The 24,311-nt window shown below is 41.2% G+C and overlaps 2 protein-coding genes across 5 annotated transcripts in view; both read right to left on the minus strand.

Annotated features, from left to right (window-relative positions):
* The window catches only part of LOC118399105 (tripartite motif-containing protein 46-like), a 34,276-nt gene extending 28,960 nt beyond the window's left edge, over positions 1-5,316 (minus strand). The window contains exon 1 of the mRNA XM_052471862.1: positions 87-5,316. Coding sequence (XP_052327822.1) covers positions 87-101 — 15 coding nt within the window. The 5' untranslated portion in view covers positions 102-5,316. The remainder of the gene's footprint in view (positions 1-86) is intronic.
* A 129-nt stretch (positions 5,317-5,445) lies between these two features.
* On the minus strand, positions 5,446-23,521 carry LOC118399106 (protein S100-A2-like). Of its 4 annotated transcripts, none has more exons than XM_052471871.1 (3): positions 23,515-23,521; positions 7,246-7,412; positions 5,446-6,121 (listed from the first exon to the last, which is right to left on the minus strand). In XM_052471871.1, the coding sequence occupies exons 2-3, from the start codon at positions 7,387-7,389 to the stop codon at positions 5,951-5,953; spliced, it is 315 nt and encodes a 104-aa protein (XP_052327831.1). In that variant the 5' UTR covers positions 7,390-7,412; positions 23,515-23,521; the 3' UTR covers positions 5,446-5,950. The 4 variants fall into 4 exon arrangements, with proteins under 4 accessions (XP_052327831.1, XP_035650797.1, XP_035650798.1 ...); XM_035794904.2 differs by lacking the exon at positions 23,515-23,521 and adding an exon at positions 9,457-10,529; XM_035794905.2 differs by lacking the exon at positions 23,515-23,521 and adding an exon at positions 9,461-10,460.
* Between the last annotated feature and the right edge of the window lie 790 nt (positions 23,522-24,311).

A 24,311-nucleotide genomic window follows, 5' to 3' on the forward strand; every position in this document is an offset into this window, starting at 1 on the left:
AGACTACAACGGGGAAACAACAAAACATGTAAACATAAACAATACACGGACACAACCACACACAGGCTAGTCATACTAATACGAACCAGAGCGTCCATCATTGAAGAAGTGAGCGTTCAATCCGACTGTGCCTCCTTCGGTGAATTACACATGATACCCCTACCGTTATCATAACAATAACAACAGGTGCCATGAAGGCGAAAATTGCCAAATAGATATTCATAAATCCTGATTCACCATTTCCACAATAAGATTATTGGAACTGGGCACAGGCGCGCGAGGCTACAACCCATAAAAACGTTAACAATAGAAAAATGAAGCCCAATGGTAGAGAGGCATTTTATTTAAACGAAATAAATGTAAACGGTCATGAAAATGCACACACCATCCCAAATGCTGCCATATTATTCGCTTGGTAAACTACTCCCAGCCCAGACATTTCTCAGCCTTCCTTTATAGTATCGCATCAACCTCGGATATTCTCCCACGATTCTGGGGTTTCTGTCTCTGCTATGCACTGTAATAAAGGGGCGGGTGAAAAGGACGACAGTAGTCGGAGCATGCGTAATAAACCCTGTTACCAAAAAGTGACCACCCCAAAAAATGTGAAAATTAATTAATAGGCCTACTTTACATTAAAACAAATATACTGCTTTATAAACATAATACAAAAGAACACTAGTGTATAAAGCAATATTGAAGGCCTTTTTTGAGAACACGAGTTAGCACAGCTGGGACATCTATAACACAGCTGGGATTGCTTTTTTTTCATTCAACATTTTCACTCCGGACGCTTTATCTGGACATGGTTCGTCAGGACCTCCAACAGCCGAAGCTAAGTAGTAACATTAACATGTCTTCTAATTGCAGTCGCTGTACTCATAATATACAGGAGAACGATCGCCTGATGGCGAGGATAGAAGTGCTGCACGCCCTGCTTCAGACGCAATCGTTAGGCAAGGGTAATGTAAGTGTAGGAAAGGATGAAACAGCGTCTGTGCCACCAGTAAGTACAGATAGCAGTATAAATCCCCTCGCACAGTCCCCACACACGGACAACTTTGTCATGGCTTCTGGAGGGAAATTCTGTAGGAATGCTCAACCGGTGTCCCTCATTTTAGCCGAGAGAAAGTTTCAACCGGTTTTCCCCATTAAGCAGCGAGTCGGAGTCAGAGGCCGAGCCTTCTCTGGTCTCTACTCCTCCCGTCTGAGACGCCGAAGCCTCCCACCATTAGCTCTGACAAATTGAAAACGCTAGTCATTGGCGACTCCATTACCCGCAGTATTAGACTTAAAATGAATCATTCAGCGATCATACACTGTTTACCAGGGGGCAGCGCTACCGAAATTAAGGCTAATCTGAAGATGGTGCAGGCTAAAGCTAAAGCTGGCTAGTGTACAGACTATAGGGATATTGTTATCCATGTTGGCACCAATGATGTTAGGATGAAACAGTCAGAGGTCACGAAGCACAACAAAGCTTCGGCTTGTAAATCAGCTAGAAAGATGTGTCCGCATTGAGTAATTGCCTCTGGCCCCTCCCAGTTGGGGTGAGTGATGAGCTCTACAGCAGAGTCTCACAATTCAATCGCTGGTTGAAAACTGTTTTCTGTCCCTCCCAAAATATAGGTTTTTTTTTTTTTTGATAATTGACCCTCTTTCTGGGACTCACCCACAAACAGGACCAAGCCTGACCTGTTGAGGAGTGACAGACTCCATCCTAACTGGAGGGGTGCTCTCATCTTATCTACCAACATAGACAGGGCTCTAACTCCTCTAGCTCCACAATGAAATAGGGTGCAGGCCAGGCAGCAGGCTGTTAGCCAGCCTGCCAGTTTAGTGGAGTCTGCCACTTGCACAGTCAGTGTAGTCAGCTCAGCTATCCCCATTGAGATGGTGTCTGTGTCTTGACCTAGGTTGGGCAAAACAAAACATGGCGGTGTTCGCCTTAGCAATCTCACTGGAATAAAGAGCTCCTCCATTCTTGACATTATTGAAAGAGATTGTGATATCTCACATCTCAAAATAGGGCTACTTAATGTTTAGATCCCTCACTTCAAAGGAGGCCATAGTCAATGAACTAATCACTGATCATAATCTTGATGTGATTGGCCTGACTGAAACATGGCTTAAGCCTGATGAAATTACTATGTTAAATGAGGCCTCACCTCCTGGTTACACTAGTGACCATATCCCCCGTGCATCCCGCAAAGGCGGAGGTGTTGCTAACATTTACGATAGCAAATTTCAATTTACAAAAAAATATATGTTTTCGTCTTTTGAGCTTCTAGTCATGAAATCTATACAGCCTACTCAATCACTTTCTATAGCTACTGTTTACAGGCCTCCTGGGCCATATACAGCCTTCCTCACTGAGTTCCCTGAATTCCTATCGGACCTTGTAGTCATGGCAGACAATATTCTAATTTTTGGTGATTTTAATATTCACATGGAAAAGTCCACAGACTCACTTTCGGAGCCATCATCGACTCAGTGGGTTTTGTCCAAAATGTCTCTGGACCTACTCACTGTCACAGTCATACTCTAGACCTAGTTTTGTCCCATGGAATAAATGTTGTGGATCTTAATGTTTTTCCTCATAATCCTGGAATATCGGACCACCATTTTATTACGTTTGCAATCGCAACAAATAATCTGCTCAGACCCCAACCAAGGAGCATCAAAAATCGTGCTATAAATTCTCAGACAACCCAAAGATTCCTTGATGCCCTTCCAGACTCCCTCTGCCTACCCAAGGACGTCAGAGGAAAAAATCAGTTAACCACCTAACTGAAGAACTCAATTTAACCTTGCACAATACCCTAGATGCAGTTGCACCCCTAAAAACCTTAAACATTTGTCATAAGAAACTAGCTCCCTGGGACACAGAAAATACCCGAGCTCTGAAGTAAGCTTCCAGAAAATTGGAACGTAAATGGCGCCACACCAAACTGGAAGTCTTCCGACTAGCTTGGAAAGACAGTACCGTGCAGTATCGATGAGCCCTCACTGCTGCTCAATCATCCTATTTTTCCAACTTAATTGAGGAAAATAAGAACAATCCGAAATGTCTTTTTGATACTGTCGCAAAGCTAACTAAAAAGCAGCACTCCCCAAGAGAGGATGGGTTTCACTTCAGCAGTAATAAATTCATGAGCTTCTTTGAAGAAAAGATCATGATCATTAGAAAGCAAATTCCGGACTCCTCTTTAAATCTGCGTATTCCTCCAAAGCTCAGTTGTCCTGAGTCTGCACAACTCTGCCAGGACCTAGGATCAGGAGAGACGCTCAAGTGTTTTAGTACTATATCTCTTGACACAATGATGAAAATAATCATGGCCTCTAAACCTTCAAGCTGCATACTGGACCCTATTCCAACTAAACTACTGAAAGAACTGCTTCCTGTGCTTGGACCTCCTATGTTGAACATAATAAAGGTCTCTCTATCCACCGGATGTGTACCAAACTCACTAAAAGTGTCAGTAATAAAGCCTCTCTTGAAAAAAACAAACCTTGACCCGGAAATATAAAAAACTATTGGCCTATATTGAATCTCCCATTCCTCCCAAGAAACAAAGAGATCTTCTGTTGAATCTGACAATTAATCTTGATGGTTGTACAGTCGTCTAAAATAAAACTGTGAAGGACCTCGGCGTTACTCTGGACCCTGATCTCTCTTTTGACGAACATATCAAGACTGTTTCAAGGACAGCGTTTTTCCATCTACGTAACATTGCAAAAAAATAAGAAACTTTCTGTCCAAAAATGATGAAGAAAAATGAATCCATGCTTTTGTTACTTCTAGGTTAGACGACTGCAATGCTCTACTTTCCGGCTACCCGGATAAAGCACTAAATAAACTTCAGTTAGTGCTAAATACGGCTGCTAGAATCCTGACTAGAACCAAAGAAGTTGATCATATTACTCCAGTGCTAGCCTTCCTACACTGGCTTCCTGTTAAGGCAAGGGCTGATTTCAAGGTTTTACTGCTAATCCACAAAGCATAACATGGGCTTGCTCCTACCTATCTTTCCGATTTGGTCCTGCCGTACATACCTACACGTACGCTACAGTCACAAGACGCAGGCCTCCTAATTGTCCCTAGAATTTCTAAGCAAACAGCTGGAGGCAGAGCTTTCTCCTAGAGCTCCATTTTTATGGAATGGTCTGCCTACCCATGTGAGAGACGCAGACTCGGTCTCAACCTTTAAGTCTTTACTGAAGACTCATCTCTTCAGTGGGTCATATGATTGAGTATAGTCTGGCCCAGGAGTGTGAAGGTGAACGGAAAGGCTCTGGAGCAACGAACCACCCTTGGTGTCTCTGCCTGGCCGGTTCCCCTCTCTCCACTGGGATTCTCTGCCTCTAACCCTATTACAGGGGCTGAGTCACTGGCTTACTGGTGCTCTTCCATGCCGTCCCTAGGAGGGGTGTGTCACTTGAGTGGGTTGTCACTGACGTGATCTTCCTGTCTGGGTTGGCGCTCCCCTTGGATGGGCCGTGGCGGAGATCTTTGTGGGCTATACTCGACCTTGTCTCAGGATGGCAAGTTGGTGGTTGAAGATATCCCTCTAGTGGTGTGGGGGCTGTGCTTTGGCAAAGTGGGTGGGGTTATAGCCTGCCTGTTTGACCCTGTCCGGGGGTATCATCGGATGGGCCCACAGTGTCTCCTGACCCCTCCTGTCTCAGCCTCCAGTATTTATGCTGCAGTAGTTTATGTGTCGGGGGGCTAGGGTCAGTCTGTTATATCTGGAGTACTTCTCCTGTCTTATCCGGTGTCCTGTGTGAATTTAAGTATGCTCTCTCTAATTCTCTCTTTCTCTCTCTCGGAGGACCTGAACTCTAGGACCATGCCTCAGGACTACCTGGCATGATGACTCCATGCTGTCCCCAGTCCACCTGTCCGTGCTGCTGCTCCAGTTTCAACTGTTCTGCCTGCGGCTATGGAACCCTGACCTGTTCACCGGACGTGCTACCTGTCCAAGACCTGCTGTTTTCAACTCTCTAGAGATAGCAGGAGCGGTACAGATACTCTTAATGATCGGCTATGAAAAACCAACTTACATTTACTCCTGAGGTGCTGACTTGCTGCACCCTCGACAACTACTGTGATTATTATTATGCTGACCATGCTGGTCATTTATGAACATTTGAACATCTTGGCCATGGTCTGTTATAGTCTCCACCCGGCACAGCTAGAAGAGGACTGGCCACCCCTCATAGCCTGGTTCCTCTCTAGGTTTCTTCCTAGGTTTTGGCCTTTCTAGGGAGTTTTTCCTAGCCACCGTGCTTCTACACCTGCATTGCTTGCTGTTTGGGATTTTAGGCTGGGTTTCTGTACAGCACTTTGAGATATCAGCTGATGTAAGAAGGGCTAAATAAATACATTTGATTTGATTGCAAATGTTCATAAACGCATGCAAAACAAATCGCTTCACCAACGTGAATCTTTGGTTGGGTCTTTTCCCCATTTATTAGCAGTAAAGGCAGTAAAGACAAAACATATCAATAATTCCAAACAGACTGATTGAATTACTGTACATGCACAACACAGTAAATAAATAGCCTACACATCCTGTTTACTATCTCACATGCTCTGTGTAGCAGCATTCCTTAGATCTTAATAGCTTAATATATAATAATATATGTAATTTAGCAGACGCTTTTATCCAAAGCGACTTAGTCATGCATATATTTTACGTACGGATGGTACCCGGAATCAATCCCACTACCCTGGCATAGCAAGCGCCATGCACTACCAATTGAGCCAAATTCTGACAAGAGAATCCACCTGGGTGCATGTATTTGAGGATCAGTCTTATAATTGTTGCAGAGTTATGCAACTCTTTGCGTCTATGTGTGCATACGGGCATGCACGTGGACACCCGAGGAAGGCGTGTATGCAATTCACTCAATGAGATATGAGACATTATTAATGTGACATGCAGGCCTAATGCAATACACTGCAGAAAGCAGATAGAAGATACATTTTCCCTTCCAGGAAGCAGTTGCACATGCAGGCAAGGGATTCAATCAGGGTGATGTACTCCTTGAAGTCCACAGCGCTATCACCGTCGTGGTCTAGCATTGTCATCAGCTCACCCATGTCAGGACCACCCTTCTGCTCATGTCAATGTAATATAGGATCACAAGGAAGACACAATATATTAGGACTTCTGTATTTTGTTGTCACTTCACTCATGTCAAGAGAACATAAGCAGGGGATTAGAACACAAGGAAGACACAATACATGAATATTTCTTTACTTTGCTGTCATTAGTCCTGAATGAATGAGACTCCATGCAATAAAGCATCAGTCGATCACAATCAAGCTTTATTTCAAGTGCATTTTTTATTAAAAGCACAACACTTGACAATTAAAAGTAGCATTAGAATAGCATTCGCTGTCTCATGAGGGACCAGTTTCCCAAACATAGATTAAGCCTAGTCCTGGACTGTAAAGCTGGAATACTTCATTTTTCTTTCATTTGGTATGTATTCATTTGTGGATGTCATCACTCATTTTGTATATGTTTTACGAATTACAATTGGTATTATATGTTACAAGTTGCAAAACATGCAATATGTTAATATTATTTATTATTATTATTTATATTATGTTACGAATTTGCAAATGTATGCTATGTTACGAATTTGAGCTATGTGGCTAACTTCAGCTAGATCACTAACGTTAGCTAGGCTAGGGGTTAAGGGTTAAGGTTAAGTTTAGGAGTTACATTATAGGGTTAAGGTCAGTGTTAGGGGAAGGGTTAGCTAACATACTAAGTAGTTGAAAAGTAGCTAAAAAATAGTAAGTAGTTGATGTGTTTCTAATTAGCTAAAATGCTAAAGTTGTCCGGGATGAGACTCAAACTCGCAACCTTTGGGTTGCTAGACAATCGCGTTATACGCCCACCAAAGCACCCTCCTTTGATTTTTTTTGCCTTAAGTAACCATCTGTCTTATGTAACCATACCAAATGTAACATATCATTCTAAATGGAGCTTATCAGTCTTACGTACAGTATAATACGAAATGCTCTGAGACCAGGTCGGCTCGATAGAACAACAGAATATGCACTGTATTTCTTTTTTTATACCACATTGCTGTTTCCTCACTGCAGATTACATCTTTTTTTTAAAGCATGCTCAATGGACAATCTTAATTGAAAGTGCTTTTTAGTCCAGGATGATAAGCTTTTAATGGGGGTCTGGGAAACTGGCCCGAGTTGTTGCATTGACTCACCCCAGTTATGTTGGGCAACTCCTCTTTGATGAGGTTGGTTAGCTCTTTCTTGCTGAGGGTCTCAGCATCTCCACTGCCAGCGTGCTTGTGGAATGTCATGACGAGGGCTCCCAGGGAGGTTTCCAGGGGTGTGGGCTGTGCCATGGTGTCTGAGACTGACGGTGATCCTGGGGGTGGAAACTATTATAAGTAGGATACTAGGCAAGCAGCTTACATTTGGAATGCCTTATGTTCTGCATAGGAATAAAGTAAGTAAGTAAAGTACATCATGTAAGTGCTTACTACATGCAGAATATCCATGATAAATTGATAAGAGTTTACTCAGACCTATGATACCACACAGGTATCACACAGGCTTTTCAACTCGTGTTTCGAATGCATGTAAATTAATGTTGGCGCTATTTCAAATATTTTTCTGAAAAAGTAGTGTGGGTCTAGTAAAGAACCAAATAATTATGAACAGTACATCTTTAGGAAATAATCATTAACAGTCACACAGCTGTACCCTATGTAGATGAGTGTTCAAAATGACACATGCATGAAGAATAATGTGTTGTTTTCAAAAAGTATTTTTAAATGGTTTATTTGATAAATTCCTGCATTCTACCCTATTGGTCAATGTTATATTTTACGCTTCAGTCTAAGTGGCCGATTAAACAAGGAATATCCACACTGTAAAAAAAATCATGTTATTTTTAGGTAGGGTAGACAAGGGATGGTTATAACACTTTTTGCATTATTGTTAATTCTTCAGAGATTGTTTCAGCTACTATATTCAAAATGAGATACGAACAACTTACATCATCTGTCTGCTACATATTAGTGTAGGTATTGTCTCTCTAAATCAAACAGACACGGTGTGACTTTGTCTCAAATGCAAGGAGTGAAATGTTACAATTTACCCCACCTCCCAGGACAGTGGTAACAGGGATTAGGGTCAAATGTAACAGTTTGAAAAATTGCATAAATCATGACATGCAACAAAATATTTAAGGTATTTTTTGAGAACATGAGAACAACATTGCCATGTTTAACATTTTGTGTGGCAGAAATAACAAAATAATAATACAAATCATAAAATGTGTATTATTTTTATGCTCCATTAACTTTTTTAACAAAAACATGTGTGTGTGAGGGTGAGTGAATGAGTGAGTTTGAGAAAGACAGAGCGTGTGTGTGTGTGTTGTACATGTTCATTCAAACAGAGTCACAGTTGGGACAGTGGTATGGTAGTCTTGGGATACAGGCTTGGTGGGCCCATCATTTATATTCCTACAACTGCACCCAGACCTCCTTAGCCTTGTTACAACTAACCATGACCCTTTGCGGTCTTCAGCTAGCTTAATTTTAGCTACATATTAAAACTCTAGCATTGCTGACTTACATAAAAAATATCTACACACACTGGTTATAAACCTGATATACGTTTGGTGAATCAAACTACAAAGCAGGTGATACCATCTGCAAAAAAGTACTTTCTTGCCTCAAAATCAGATTTGTGATAATAAAATCTATCACCGGGTCTTACTTCTTCACATGAGAGTTGAGGATTAAACAGCATGTGCGCAGTGAGTCGTGATTCTAATTTGTTCCTGATTGAAGATATTGAGAGTGTTACAATCAACCCATGTTACATCCATCCCCGGTCTCCCCTAACTTACTGTCAGCCAGTTACCTGTAAGTTAATGGGGGGGAATAAGTACAGTATGTTAGCCTACCATAAATTCCAAATAGGTCTAAACGTTGCTTTAACAGTACAGGTAAATGGCAGACAGTATATTACCTTAAAAACAACAATACTTATTTCCCCCCCCTTTTTTTACAGTGCATGCTACGCTAAAATACACTGATGTAGACCAGCAATTTGTCCAAATAGCCTATTTCAGCGCAAATTGCTGTGCAATGCGACGTCTGTCTCTCACCAGCTTGTTTTCCAGAACAGCGCATTTCTTACCTTCACCTGGAATCTAGCCGCCATGATAGGAAGGGTTCTTCCATGGTTATCGGAGCGATGCTCCCGGAGAGGATAGAAACTGAAAGGGGGGGGGGTATTTCTGCCCCGCCACAAGGAGGGGTGAGGGGGAGATTTGTCTGCATGCATCATCGTTAGCCTATAAAATGTCATAGGCTATAACTACAACGGGAAAACAACAAAACATGTAAACACAGACAAAACACACACTGACACGACCACAGACACAGGCTACTCACGAACCAGAGCGTCCATCATTGAAGCGAGCGTTCAATCCGACTGTGCCTCCTTCGATGAATTACACATGACACCCCTACCGTTATCATAACAATAACAACAGGTGCCATAAAGGCAAATATTGCAAAATAGATATTCATAAATCCTGGAAGATCAGTTAATTTAGCTGAAGTAGGCCTTGCCCTAATAAGGCATCTGTTTTGCGCAGTAAGATTGGAACTGGACGCAAGCAAGTAAGGCTATAGACTACATTATAGGCCTGCAACCCAATAGAAAAATGAAGCCAAATGGAAGAGAGAAAATACATTTGCAACGAAATCAAATGTAGCCACAACGATCATCCGATCACTAAAATGTACAATTCCAAGTGCTGCCAGATTATGCGCTTGGGGGGATCCTCCCCGCTCAGACGTCCTTTACCGAATCGCAATCGCATCAATTTTGGCAAATCTACCGCGATTCAGGGATTTCTGTCTCTGCTGTTGCTGGCTGGTTACACTGTAATATAATGGGGTGGGGGTAAACTGACTACATAGCCTGAGAATGTGTAGCCTAATAAACCCTGTTAAAGTGGCCTCAATTACGTTGATATTTTAGGATACAAAATAAATGACTCCTGTTCACCGGGGAAAAGACAGTGGGTTCGCCACTGTCAAGTGGGATTGCAAATATTCATCAACGCGTGCCCCCCCAAAAAACGCTTTACAAACGTCGTTGGGTCTTTTGTCAATTTATTAACGGCAAAGATAAAACATTTTGTAGCGATCCTCCAGTATATGAGCCATGTTACAATTCCGACCGAGTGACTTAATTAACCCTATTACCGCGAGGGTGTTTGCCTCTCAACCCAGGCATGCACCAGGGTGTGTTTGCCTTTCTCTTCCCTTCCCGCCGTTCGGTACACCGGTATCAGAAGTGGGATTTCTATTGGAGAAGCAGTTTATGCCAAACTTCATACTGTCGCCTACTATATTTGTTTAAGTCGTTTTTCTACTTACCCAGAGTCAGACGAACGCAGGTATAGACCTACCATTTGAATGTCTCTGCATGCAGTTTGGAGATTATTCAAGTTAGCATATCCAGCCAACCCGTTATTTTAGCACAATTGCTGGAAGTCGCTAGCTCCTCCCAAAAGCAGGGGAACAGACATTCTAACTCCTCCAAACATGGGTGATTAGACATTTATAGTCTTACAAAGCTATACATAGTCATTCATATTTTATACATTCGTTAATTTTACTGATTATTCATGAAACGAGAGTCTACCCACTTCCCTATTATTTCCCGTTGTCCCCATAGAGATGTAGGCCTAGAGAGTTCGCAACGGTGTGTTTCAATGGCGCTGCCTGTGCGCTCACAGACGCCATACTGGGACAGGACAGATAGCCTACCATGCTTTTGCTGATTTTGACAGAATTTCAGAAAGACACACTAGTTAGGCTATACTTTTATAGGAAACAGTTTCATTCATTTACTAGCATAACCAATGCAACCATGTTAATGCAATTTGATCTCAACTATCCTTATAGTACAAGGAAATGGTGTCACCGCATAATATTATTGTTACATATTAATTAGCCTACTGGTACATATGTCATTGACACAAACGTTTATTCCTTATAAATTCCTCATTCTACAAAACAAAAACCTTATTCACAAAGAAAACACCTGGACAAACAAATTCAAATTAAACAGGCATTTATTAATGTGGCATCTATACCTTAAGCCTCTAAACTGCAGTTGATTTTGCGATGAATTTCTTAATTTTAGGCTTAAAAGAAACATGTCCTCCTGTGTTTTGTATTTTTGTTTATTTTCCATTTTTTTCCCTGGGATACCATGCTGTTACAATGTAAATGATGTAAGCACTTGTGAGCACTTGCAATGTAGATTCTGTATAATGACTACATTACCCCTAATGCTCATTGACTGGATATTCCAAATTACCATAGCAATTATACATCACAATAGTAATATTAGGGTGAGTTCGTAAATTCACTCTGGTTATTTTCTCCGATTTCTGAGCACTCGTCTGAGTGTGCCAGAGCGCAGAATAACTGATGCATTTATGAACCTGCAACACCCGTTCACTATGACCGATATCAGTAAACGTCGGCAAAAAAACGTAATTCAGTTGTTGCCAGTGTCACAGTTATCATCACCAACGCTCTCGATAACATGAAAACATCCTAACCAGCTCTGCTAGGGCGAGTAAAATGGGTGAGGTCAGAACACTCGGACCAGCTCTGAATTTACAAATGGACAATCTGACAACACTCTGAATTTACGAACGCCCAGAGCACACTCCAAGTGCTCTCTGACACTCTAGAGTGAATTTACGAACACACCCTTAATATGCAACCATTTATGTATATAAACCCTGAATTGCTGATGCTATGTATTGGCCATAAAGTATCACAGTATGAGTCATAATACCTATAAAAACCTAGTGGTCAAACATGGAAACGGTTCCAATCGTTTTTCCACCATTACTTTTTCCCATGGGGGATTTTAGAAACACTTTGATAACTGTGTTTTTGAGAACTGTGTAAATAACTCTCAGACAAGTCTACTTTTATCAATACTGTAACGACCCTGGGTTTATAAGCGTAGATATCGACTCTGCCGCTCGAGCATGCTTTTGGGGCACAGCCGATGGTGCGCTGGACTTCGGGCCAGAAGGTTGAGGGTTCGAGACCTGCTCCCTGTCTGTTTCATTAAATCGGTGTCAGAAGTGATCGGACCATCCCCGAACGTGTGTGTGCTTGGCCAGTGAGCTCGTTCCTGTAAGACATTGAGTTGTAGGCTAGCTAATGGTTAGCTAGTTAGCCATTTTCTAAATTTAATTTAACCTTTATTTAACTAGGCAAGTCAGTTAAGAAAAAATTATTATTTACAATGATGGCCTACACCGGCCAAACTCAGACGATGCTGGGCCAATTGTGCGCCGCCCTATGGGACTCTCAATCACTGCCGGTTGTGATACAGTCTGGATTCAAACCAGGTTGTCTATAGTGACGCCTCTAGCTGAGATGCAATTCCTTAGACCACTGCGCCACTTGGGAGCCTAAGTGTAGACTGGTTACATTAGCCATCTATTTGTTTTGATATTTAAATGCATGAGAAATTCCTAACAACGACGTTAGCTTTCTTTGGCTTTTATAAACCAACAGTCTAGCTTGCTAGTTAACTAGCTAATTAACTTTGATGATGAAGCTAGGCATTCTTGATCATGTTTGTTTGTGTCTGTGGGTGAGGGGTCGGGGGTGGGAAGCCTATTTCCAGTAACCTACTACTTGACTTGTAGTTAGTTTAGCTAGCTAGCTGTATTATTTTGGTCTGGCTTTTTGAGAGTTTTTGACTGATTAGCTTCTCTTGAGTCAACTTTCTACTTACTTTACTTCGGGAAGACATTGATCTGTTTGCTGTTATACACTGGACAGCAAATTATTAGTAAAGCTACTAGACAAGGTTATGTAACCTTATTTAGTCCTACTTGTTATAATGTGGTTAAAATTAATTGGAATTGGAGCCTCCAGAGTGACACAGCAGTCTATGGCATCGCAGTGCTAGCTGCCTTACTACAGATCCTGGTACGATACCAGGCCGCAACCGGGAGACCCATGGGGCGACGCACAATTGGGCCAGTGTCGTCTGGGTTAGTGGAGGGTTTTCCGTCCGGGATGTCCTTGTCCTATCGTGCTCTAGCGACTCCAGTGGTCGCATGCACGCTAACACAGTTGCCAGGTCTACAGTGTTTCCTCTGAAACATTGGTGCAGCTGGTTTCCGGGTTAAGCGTGCATTGTGTCAAGAAGCAGTGTGGCTTGGTGGGGTTGTGTTTTCTGAGGAGGCATGGCTCTCAACATTCGCCTCTCCCGAGTCCGTATGTGTGTTGCAGAGATGGGACAAGACTGTAACTACCAATGTGAAAGGTAATTGGTATTCACACGTGTGTTTTTTAGGTAGAATAACTGTCATGTAATTGATGCCAAATTGCAAACCTTACCAATGGGTATGCCTGAGTCTTATCACCTCTCAACTGGGTAAACTGTTTCAACCCGGAATACTATTCTCCTGCTTTGGTCTGTTTCAGTCATTACAGGAAGTCCTGAAGAGCAGGAGTGTTGGAAGGGTTTTGTCTCAGCCCAGCTCTAACACAGTAGCTAGTAGTTAGCTATCTGACAGCAAAGGTGTCAGCTAGAGATGACTCGCAGGAGTTTACAGGGATTTGTAGGTTGTCATATGTGGCCTTTGAGGCTAATTAGTACTTTAGAATCTGGGGGTAAATAGAGCCGAATATATTGATAAAAGTCACCTTGTCCGAGAGAGATTTACACGGTTATCAAAATGTCACGCCAGGTAAAGCCAACATGAAATGTCACGCCAGGGAAAGCCTACATGAAATGTCACGCCAGGGAAAGCCTACATGAAACACAGACCTTGTTTGAAGTGGTTGTAAAATCCCCCTATGGGAACAATGAATGGTGAAAGAAAGGAGGCATTTCTGCGGGCTCTGCTGATAACAAGTTTTTTTCTCTGCTCCTCTCATACAGGAGTAATAAAGGCCTAGTGATAAACACATTTTTAATTTTCTTTAAAAAACATGTATTTTTATTAACACTTTTTTTTATTGTAAATCTATCTGCAGCACCCCTACTTCCCACGGCTATTTAAATATTTTTGTTGTTGTTGTTGGGGACAGTACCATTAGTACTCTCCAAAAATATATACTTTAAGGATTTTGTAATATATATATATATATGTATATGTTTAGCTCACATAATACAATTTAAAAGTGTGCATTATGGTGTCTGTAATATAATAAATGTGTCAGGAAACGAATGTAGACATTAATAAATGCATTTCTATATCTTCAAAAATATGTTTTACATTGCAGAGATGCCAAGATGGCTGTGAGGTGACTTCAATACAGCGCCCCCTGTCAGTCATCCAGGGTTTATACACCTCATGTATGCAACATGCAGCAATCCACAGTATCCAAGGTATACTATCAACAGTGCTATGGGTTTATAGCAGCCTATTCCCTGTGCATAAAATCTTCAATGGCTGATCTAATGACTCATTGCCCTGTTTTCCCCAACTCTTAAACTAACCCTCAAATCCTTTAAAATAATGCTGTCAAATAAAGCAAAGTACTGTACACAATGAGTCAAACTAACACTAGGCCTACAACATAGGCAACAAACGTGAGCTGGTAGATTAGTCAGCCCACACTGGAGAAGTGAAAATGACATTCTCACTTCCAATTTGGAGGTGCATCTTGCGCATCGGACATGCAGGACCAGCACTAGCCTACAGGCCTACTGTTTAATAATAGATATAGATAACATGGGTTCTTGGTGGGCCTATTAAAACATAGCATGCGCCTGATCCCACAGGAAATAGGCCTATGGGAGTTTTTTTTATGCTCTGAAGTTGAGAATATTACCGGTAAATCCAGACCCATTTTGATATGCAGGAGGGGGGAATTGCATTGCATTCATGCATTACAATAGTAGGGCTAATTCTATTTCTGTTGTAAGCTGTTTAAATAGATCTGGATAACATGGGTTCAAGGTAGGCCTATCAAAACATGCGCCATCAAGCCACCAACACACGCAGCAGTGAGTAGGCTTATCGCACAACTTGCTGACTTAAGTAACAGTCATGAAAGCAAGTGCCATGATCCAAAGGGAAATATTGGAGTTTTTTAAATGCTCCGGAGATGAGAATGTTGGTAGCTTATCCAGAGACCAAAAATCTGAACAGATACATATTTGATTTGCAGAAGGGGGGAATTGCGTTGAATCAAATGATACATTTCCAATTATGTACTGGGCTGCACAAGTGTAATGTAATACACTGCACAAAGCAGATGGAAGCTGGCATTTTCCCGCTAGGGCACAGTTGCACATGTAAGGGATCCAATCAAGGTGATGTACTTCTTGAAGTTCATGGAGCCGTCAGCGTCCTGGTCCAGCATTGTCATCAGGTGCCCCACTTCAGGACCACCCTTCTGCTTATGTCAATGTAATATAGGATCACAAGAAAGACACAATATATTAGGATTTCTGTATTTAATTGTCATTCACACCGAATGGCTAGGACTGCAATACAGAATCAGTCAAAGTTCAATAAAACTTCATTTCAAGTGGATTTTTTTCTTAAAATCATGACGCATTTAAAGTGACGCTCCAGAGCTTTTGCATAATTCCAGTCTGTAGTTTTGAAAGTAGTGCTCGAGCAAAAACGGGTCCCTGAAAAAAAATGGTGTACTACTTCATCCATTTCATATATGTTACGTCCTGCAAATTCCAATTCGTAAAATATGTTACGAATTTGTCAGTGCTTAAGATCCCGGTCTGCATCTTTAACAATAAAAAAATGGCATTAGAATAGCGTTTTCTATCTCATAAGGGAACGGTTTCCCAGGCACAAATTAAGGCTAGTCCTGGACTTAAAAAAAAAGCATGCTCAATGGATCTTCATTTTTGAAAGTGCTTTTTAGTCCAGGACTATAGGCTTAATCGGTGTCCGGGAAACTGGCCCGAGGTGTTGCAATGACTCACCCCAGCAATGTTTGGCGGCTTAGCCTTGATGAGGTTGGTTAGCTCTTTCTTAATGAGGGTCTTGGCATCTCCACTGCCAGCGTGCTTGTGGTTTGTCATGATGAGAGCTCCCAGGGAGGCTTCCAGAGGTGTGGGTTGTGCTCTGGTGTCTGTGACTGATCGTGATCCTGGGGGTGGAAACTATTATAAGTAGGATACTAGGCAAGTAGCTTACATTTGGAATGCCTTATGTTCTGCATAGGAATGAAGAGGACTAACTAAGTAAGTAAGTATGTACGTACAGATGTCGGATCTTAATTTGACCACTTTCGTCACAGGAGGAAAATAATCCTGCAGCAGGGGGATTTGAATATCTAAATACATATTTTTAATCGCCGCCAAGTGGCAGCAGGAAGCAGTGTTTGTATATGATGCAATACTGTATCAACATTGTAGGCTACTCATCTCATATGTATTTACATACTCATCTCATATGTATATACTGTACTCGATACCATCTACTGTATCTTGCCTATGCTGCTCTGTACCATCACTCATTCATATATCTTTATGTACATATTCTTTATCCCCTTACACTGTGTATAAGACAGTAGTTTTGGAATTGTTAGTTAGATTACTTGTTGGTATTACTGCTTTCTCGGAAATAGAAGCACAAGCATTTCGCTACACTCGCATTAACATCTGCTAACCATGTGTATGTGACAAATACAATTTGATTTGATTTTGATTTGATTTAGGCTACGTGCAGGTTACAACGCGTCTTGTGTGAATTCTTATGTGTATTAGAATACATTTACATATTTGTAGGGGGTATATGTATTTTTCGTTATGGAAAATCAATTGTTTTATTATACAGTACCAGTCAAAAGTTTGGACACACCTACTCATTCAAGGGTTTGTCTTTATTTTGACTATTTTCTATATTGTAGAATAATAGTGAAGACATCAAAACTATGAAATAACACATATGGAATTATGTAGTAACCAAAAAAGTAGCCACCCGTTGCCTTGATGACAGCTTTGCACATTTTTGGCATTCTCTCAACCTGCTTCACGAGGTAGTCACCTGGAATGCATTTCAATTAACAGGTGTGCCTTGTTAAAAGTTAATTTGTGGAATTTCTTTCCTTCTTAATGCATTTGAGCCAATTAGTTGTGTTGTGACAAGATAGGAGTGGTATACAGAAGATATCCCTATTTGGTAAAAGACCAAGTCCATATTATGGCAAGAACAGCTCAAATATGAAAACAGAAATGACAGTCCACCATTACTTTAAGACATGAAGGTCAGTCAATGCGGAACATTTCAAGAACTTTGAAAGTTTCTTCAAATGAGGTCGCAAAAACCATCAACCGATATGATGAAACTGGCTATCACGAGGACTGCTACAGGAAAGAAAGACCCAGAGTTACCTCTGCTGCAGAGGATAAGTTACCAACCTCAGAAATTGCAGCCCAAATAAATGCTTCACAGAGTTCAAGTAACAGACACATCTCAACATCAACTGTTTAGAGTAGACTGCGTGAATCAGGCCTTCATGGTTGAATTGCTACAAAAAAACACTACCAAAGGACACCAATAATAAGAAGAGACTTGCTTGGGCCAAGAAACACAATCAGTGGACATTAGACTGGTGGAAATTTGTCCTTTGGTCTGATGAGTCCCAATTTGAGATTGTTGGTTCCAACCGCCGTGTGAGTCTCCGCATGTGTACTTCCCACCGTTAAGCATGGAGGAGAAGGTGTGATGGTGTGGGGGTGCATTTTTGGTGGCACGGTCTGTGAATTTTTTTATTTATTCAAGGCAACCAACATGGCTACCACAGCATTCTGCAGCGATACGCCATCCCATCTGGTTTGCGTTTTTAAACGGGACAATGACCCAACACACCAGGTTGTGTAATGGCTATTTGACCAAGAAGGAGAGTGATGGAGTGCTGCATCAGATGACCTGGCCTCCACAATCCCCTGACCTCAACCCAATTGAGATGGTTTGGGATGAGTTGGACTACAGAGTGAAGGAAAAACAGCCAACAATTGTTCAGAATATGTGGGAACTCCATCAAGACTTTTGGAAAAGTGAAGGTTTTTGTATTATTGGGATTGCGGCTGAGTAGGGGTGTTGTATGGGCTTGGCTGCCTGAGGCGTTTCTCAATCAGAGTCAGGTGATTCTCGTTGTCTCTGATTGGGAACCGTATTTAGGTAACCTGGTTTCGCTTTGTATTTTGTGGGTGATTGTTTCTGTCTCTGTGTAGTTTCACCAGATTAGGCTGTAATAGGTTTCACGTTCCGTTTGTTGTTTTCGTATTTGTATAGTTATTTCATGTATCGCTTTTTTCCTTTCATTAAAGACATGAGTAACCACTACGCTGCATTTCGGTCCGACTCTCATTCACCAAACGAAGAACGCTGTTACAATTTCCGTGCTTTTAGGGCCAATAATGCAATTCTTCAGAAAATGGGCGTGGCTTCACAACGTTTTCACATTTAAATAATGGCGGAAAACATGCGGCCGGAGTCCAGCGAGACCGGATACAAATTCATTGCTTTAACTACTGGTGTGTTAGCTCATTTTCCTCCAACATCGGAGGGGGAACTAGTCAACTATCTAGTAAACACTTCAGATACAAGGTTGGTTTCTCTTTTTTTGAACAAAATTAAACAGATATATCTTGTAATTGAACAAAATATTAAGGTGGCCATTAACTGGGGACCGTATGCTGATAATACACACCGCTTACCGCTGATAATAGTAGTATTTCCACTGAAATGTCAAACATGATAATTGCTAACCCGTTAGCTAACATTTTTACGACACCAATAATCACAAAACATTGATGGCTTGATCACAAGAAAACACTGTTGAAGGTAATATATTTCTTAAACGATTTTAAATATGCCGATAATACAGGGTGCATCGCTAGCTAGCTACCTAATGTTAGTTGGCTACTAATTGCCAGTATATTAACCATATGATATCTAACTAACTACCCAATGTTTATTGACTTGATAAATCACGTCATTCTTAGCTAAGTGGTATAGTCGTTATGCGTTCTCAATGGACATAAATTCACTCTGGCTATTTACTCTGATTTCAGAGTACTCTCGCCTGAGTGTGCCAGAGCGCAGAATAACTGATGAATTTACAAACGCTCAACACCCGTTGAATATGGCCGGGGTCAGTAAACATTGGCAAAATATCATTACATTTTTGCCTGAAGTACAGTCACCAACGCTCTGGATAACATGAAAACAGCCTAACCAGCTCTGCTAGGGCGAGGAAAATGTATGTATGTACAATGTAAAAAAAAGCCAGTTAGCTTGTTGTGTGCTTGACTGCCGTTGTGATGATCAGAATGATAGGATCAACCCTACTCCTCGGCCAGTGTGCGCTCTGAACACTCCGAGAGGGAAAAGAATGAACAATCTGACAGCGCTCTGAATTTATGAACGCCCAGAGTGCACTCTGGCACTCCAGATTGAATTTACGAACACACCCGAAGTCGTAAAATGTCTAGCTAGTAATTTGATCACCTCATCGCACCCTAAAATACTTTTTCTATTGTTGGATTCTGAGAATATGAAATATACTTATTCATGTCACTGAAGGAGAGAGGGTAATGTATCACATTTACATTATTTCAGGATATGCTATTGTTAGCCATTAGGGATCCTATGGGAGGGATCCTCTGGGAGGAGAAAAGACAGTCTGGTACCAGGCACCATGACAGCTGTGAGTTGGGGAGGAGTGAGCACTTTTTGGGTAGAGGTCAGGTAAGATAAAGTGAGGAAGAACAGATATCACTATGGTTCTGTCTAGCAACAAAGATGCATTGGCTGTTCAGATGTGTAGGAGGAGACTCCTCCTAGGAGGAAGGGTTAAATATCAGTGCTTGTGTGAAAGGTTGTTGTTGAAAGTTATCTTTCAATTCTAATTGAATTCTTCAATAGTTAATTTCTCTACCATAAGCCACCTCCAACGTCATTGTCACGCCCTGGCCTTAGTATTTTGTGTTTTCTTTATTATTTTGGTCAGGCCAGGGTGTGACATGGGTGATTATGTGTTTGTCTTGTCTAGGGGTTTTCGTAGATTAATGGGGTTGTGTTTAGTAGAGTCGTCTAGGTAAGTCTATGGTTGCCTAGAGTGGTTCTCAATCAGAGGCAGGTGTTTATCGTTGTCTCTGATTGGGAACCATATTTAGGCAGCCATATTCTTTGAGTGTTTTGTGGGTGATTGTTCCTGTCTCTGTGTTTGTTGCACCAGATAGAGCTGGTTTGGTTTTTTCATGTTTATTGTTTTTATATACTGTTTGTAATTTTCATCTTTCATTAAAGATGTTTATGAATAACCATGCTGCATTTTGGTCCTCCTCTCTTACGACGGAAGAAAACCGTAACAGTCATGTTAGAGAATTTGGCCTCACAACCGCAGACCACATGTATGGCGTCGTGTGGGCGAGTGGTTTGCCGATGTCAACGTTGTGAACAGAGTGTTCCATGGGGGCGGTGGGGTTATGGTATTGGCAGGCATAAGCTACAGACAATGAACACAATTTCGTTTTTATCGATGGCAATTTGAATGCACAAAAATACCGGGACGAGATCCTGAGGGCCATTTTGTTACGGTATGTGTAACCAACAGATGCATATCTGTATTCCAAGTCATGTGAAATCCATAGATAAGGGCCTAATTTATTTAATTCAATTGACAGATTTCCTCATATGAACTGTGACTCAATGAAATTATTGCATGTTGCATTTATATATTTGTTCAGTATATTTGACAAGCATTCCTTACAATATAAATCAAATATTTCCTCGTTTACCACGGCAAATCTACTGTGGCAATATACAGCAGACAGCAGGAAAATTCTCCACGACAGTAGAGTGATCAAGTTAAGATACAACATCTGTACATACGTACACATACATAAGTAAGAGTTTACCATACGCAGAATAGACATGTTAAATTGATAACAGTTTAGTCAGACCGATTATATCACACAGGTAACTGAGATTACATCTCTTGTTTTGAATGCATGAACCATTGGGATATTTTTCTGACACATTATACAGGTCATAAAAGTGTAGTAAAGAACAAAACTGTAGAATGAAGGGACGATGGCACATTCTTTGCTAGAGTGACGGAATCTAATTTGATTGGTCCTCAACTCCCTGCTCAGGATTTGTGAGATGCAAATTATTTTAATGGCACATTCAGTAGTAAGGTGAAAGCAACCGACTGTAGACAAAAGTCGAGGAGTGAAGTCGGGGGAGGTTAATCTGCGACAGCCGAAAGTTGGACACTGATGTGGTTTTCCAACAGCAAGGCTCACTGCAACATGGTAGTGTTGCCATTGTTTATAAAAGTTTTTTGTTGTAATGTCAAAATAAACATGTCTCCAACCCCCATATCACACACTCACAAACAATAAATATATGTGTGTAAAGTACTATCTTTTGGTGAGAGAGATCCTCAAATACCAGTGGATTGAGACTGTGCGCGGAGTGAGGGGTCCGGCACATGTACAGAGGCTTCGGCGCCTTGGCTGATGGTAGCGAAGGTCTGGAAAAAAGTAAGATCTGCAGCAACTCTGTTTTATATATATAACTGCTGCTCACTCTCCCCTCCCTTCACATTTTTCTCTTTAGTCACCCTCTTCTGAACCCTCAACCAAATGTATTGACATGATTATGTAGCCTCTGTACAGTAGAAATAAGAACCCTGGGTAATTTTTATGACATAAAAAAAGGATACAACCCAGCAAGAACATAACGTTCTGAGAACCATATGTGTCTTAGACCTAGGTGAGCGCGTGTTTGTCCTATGGTTATTTTGCTTACACCCTACCCACAATGTTCTGTGAAGGGTACAGGATACCCAGCTGGCACATAATGTTCAGAAAACCATACTGTATGTTTCTGAGATGGGAATTTCAGTACTTCAAGCATAATGTTTCCTGGAGGTTTCCTCGTGGTTCTATTTAAAGTCATGTTTTCAGAACGTTCAGAGAAAAATCTTCGCACACAGCACCTTCTGTGGTTCATCTACTTTTGTTTCTGAAACGGCACGGCAAAGCAACACACAAGTTGAAAAAAATCCAACACATGCGACACACTGCAACCTAGTCCAGTAGATGAGTCGCAGCAGGGCAGATTGCCTCCCGTTGAAATTAATGGACTTCCGCCAGAACGCATACAGTTTACAGAAGTTGGTGTGCACAAGGACAATTCCACGCAAACTATATTTTGGTATTTGTTTCATTAATCAACTGTTGATATCAGTCCCAAAATGTTTTGCATGTCATCAATCAAGTTTTCAAGATATATCACTTTCAAAATATAGAAAAACAGACGGTATGATGCGTTTTGCCAAATTTCGGCAAGAGCTCAGATACACATGGAAGCATGAAATGACTCTGGGAACTGAAAGAACATCACTCAGAGATGCACCAAAATAATATAACGTTAAAAATAGGTGAATCTTTCCTCTAGTGGAAAGTAGAGAATCTCACACATGTGCAGGGTTTCAGAGAATTCGTACACATAGAGCCATTCCTTTCTTGGCCTTATCTCCCCCTCTGCAGCAAAAGGCCTCCATGGGCCTGGCCTGAATCCCGTCTCCATGGTGATGAGCATCCCTGGTCCCCCCTTATCCCAGGAGCTCCACAAAGTGTGTGGCATTTTATTTGCATGGTTTCTCTTTTTGTTTCCAGTTTGTATAATGTTGCAGTTACATGTTTTTACACAAGCCATTATAAAGCACCTTATAGTTTTGTCTGAGAAATGTGCACCAAAATTCATTAAGCCTATGGTATGTCTACCTAAGTGGTTCAATACATTTGGAAGGCTTTAACATATTTGGACGCAGCTTGATATAAAAAAAAATGCAGGAGAATTGAATGGACATTTGAAATGGTAGCCTAATGGGAAGTTGTAAACATTCACAATACGACATGGGTGTACGACATTCTGTTCTCAAACATCACAAGACAGCAAGCAACCTGATTCCGATTTTGTATTGGCTATAGTACTATTTAAAACATGCATATCTGTTTCCTTAATGTCTAGGTTTAGTACTATTTAGGCTAACATAACGAATTAATTACCACATTCAAGGTAGAAGAATAGGGTGATGGGCAGGTTGAGGAGAAAGAGGCTATATATTTTCCAGAAATAGCCTATAGAAAGGCCCGTATAAAAAAATATATATATATATCAATGTGTTACATTGAGCCGTGTTAAATGTTGGAATGGCATGAGATATTGTGCTTGAATGTTGTGAGGTTATAGACCAAATTATGATGTAATAAGGGTGGTCCGACAGGTGGAAAATGCGGGCAAATCAGAAACCTGAACAAAAATGGTGGCAATCTGTTACTGCCTGTATGTATCTAATTTAGCCTATAAAAGGTCATAGACTAGAATAACAACAAAACATGTTAACACAGACCACAGACAGTATAGAATTACTTACACTAATACGAACCAGAGCGTCCATCATAGAAGTGAGCGTTTTCAAAGCCGACTCTGCCTCCTTCGATGAATTATACATGATACCCCTACTGTTACTATAACAAAAATGCACGGTGCCATGAAGGCAAATACTGCAAAATAGAAATTCATAACTCCTGGCTGATCAGCGTATATAGATGGAATAAACCCTAATGTGTCATCGGGTTTGCGCAATATGATTATTGAAACTGGACGCACGCGCGTGAGGCTATAGCCGTTAATAATAGAAAATTGAATCCAAATGGAAGAGAGACATTTAAATTTAAGGAAATTAAATGTAAACGACCATGAAAGTGCACACGCCGTTCCAAATTCTGCGCTAATGTGACCCCCGAGCGCCCAGATGTCTCCCACCCTTCCTTTACCGAATCGCAATAGCCTCTGAAAATCTGTCGATTCAGGGGTCTCTGCTATAGCCTACTGTAATATAAAGGGGCGGGGTGAGAAGGACTGCAGTAGTCGCAGCATGCGCAATAAACGTTAACTCTTAGTGAAAAGAGTGGCCTCAATAAGAATTTAGTGCGATTCAATGAATCAGATATTTCACATAACAAATTGCTACTGCTGTACAAACACAATACACAATAACACTGTAGTAGGCCTAGCCAGTGATCTACAGTGCATTCGGAAGTATTCAGACCCCTTGACTTTATCGACATTTTGTTACTTTACAGCCTTATTCTAAAATTGATTAAATCGTTTTTTCCCCCTCGTCAATCTACACACAATACCGTATAGTGACGAAGCAAAAACATTTTTTTTTTGGTTGCA

Source organism: Oncorhynchus keta, chromosome 20 (assembly GCF_023373465.1).
Source record: "Oncorhynchus keta strain PuntledgeMale-10-30-2019 chromosome 20, Oket_V2, whole genome shotgun sequence".
Taxonomy (NCBI): Eukaryota; Metazoa; Chordata; class Actinopteri; order Salmoniformes; family Salmonidae; genus Oncorhynchus; species Oncorhynchus keta.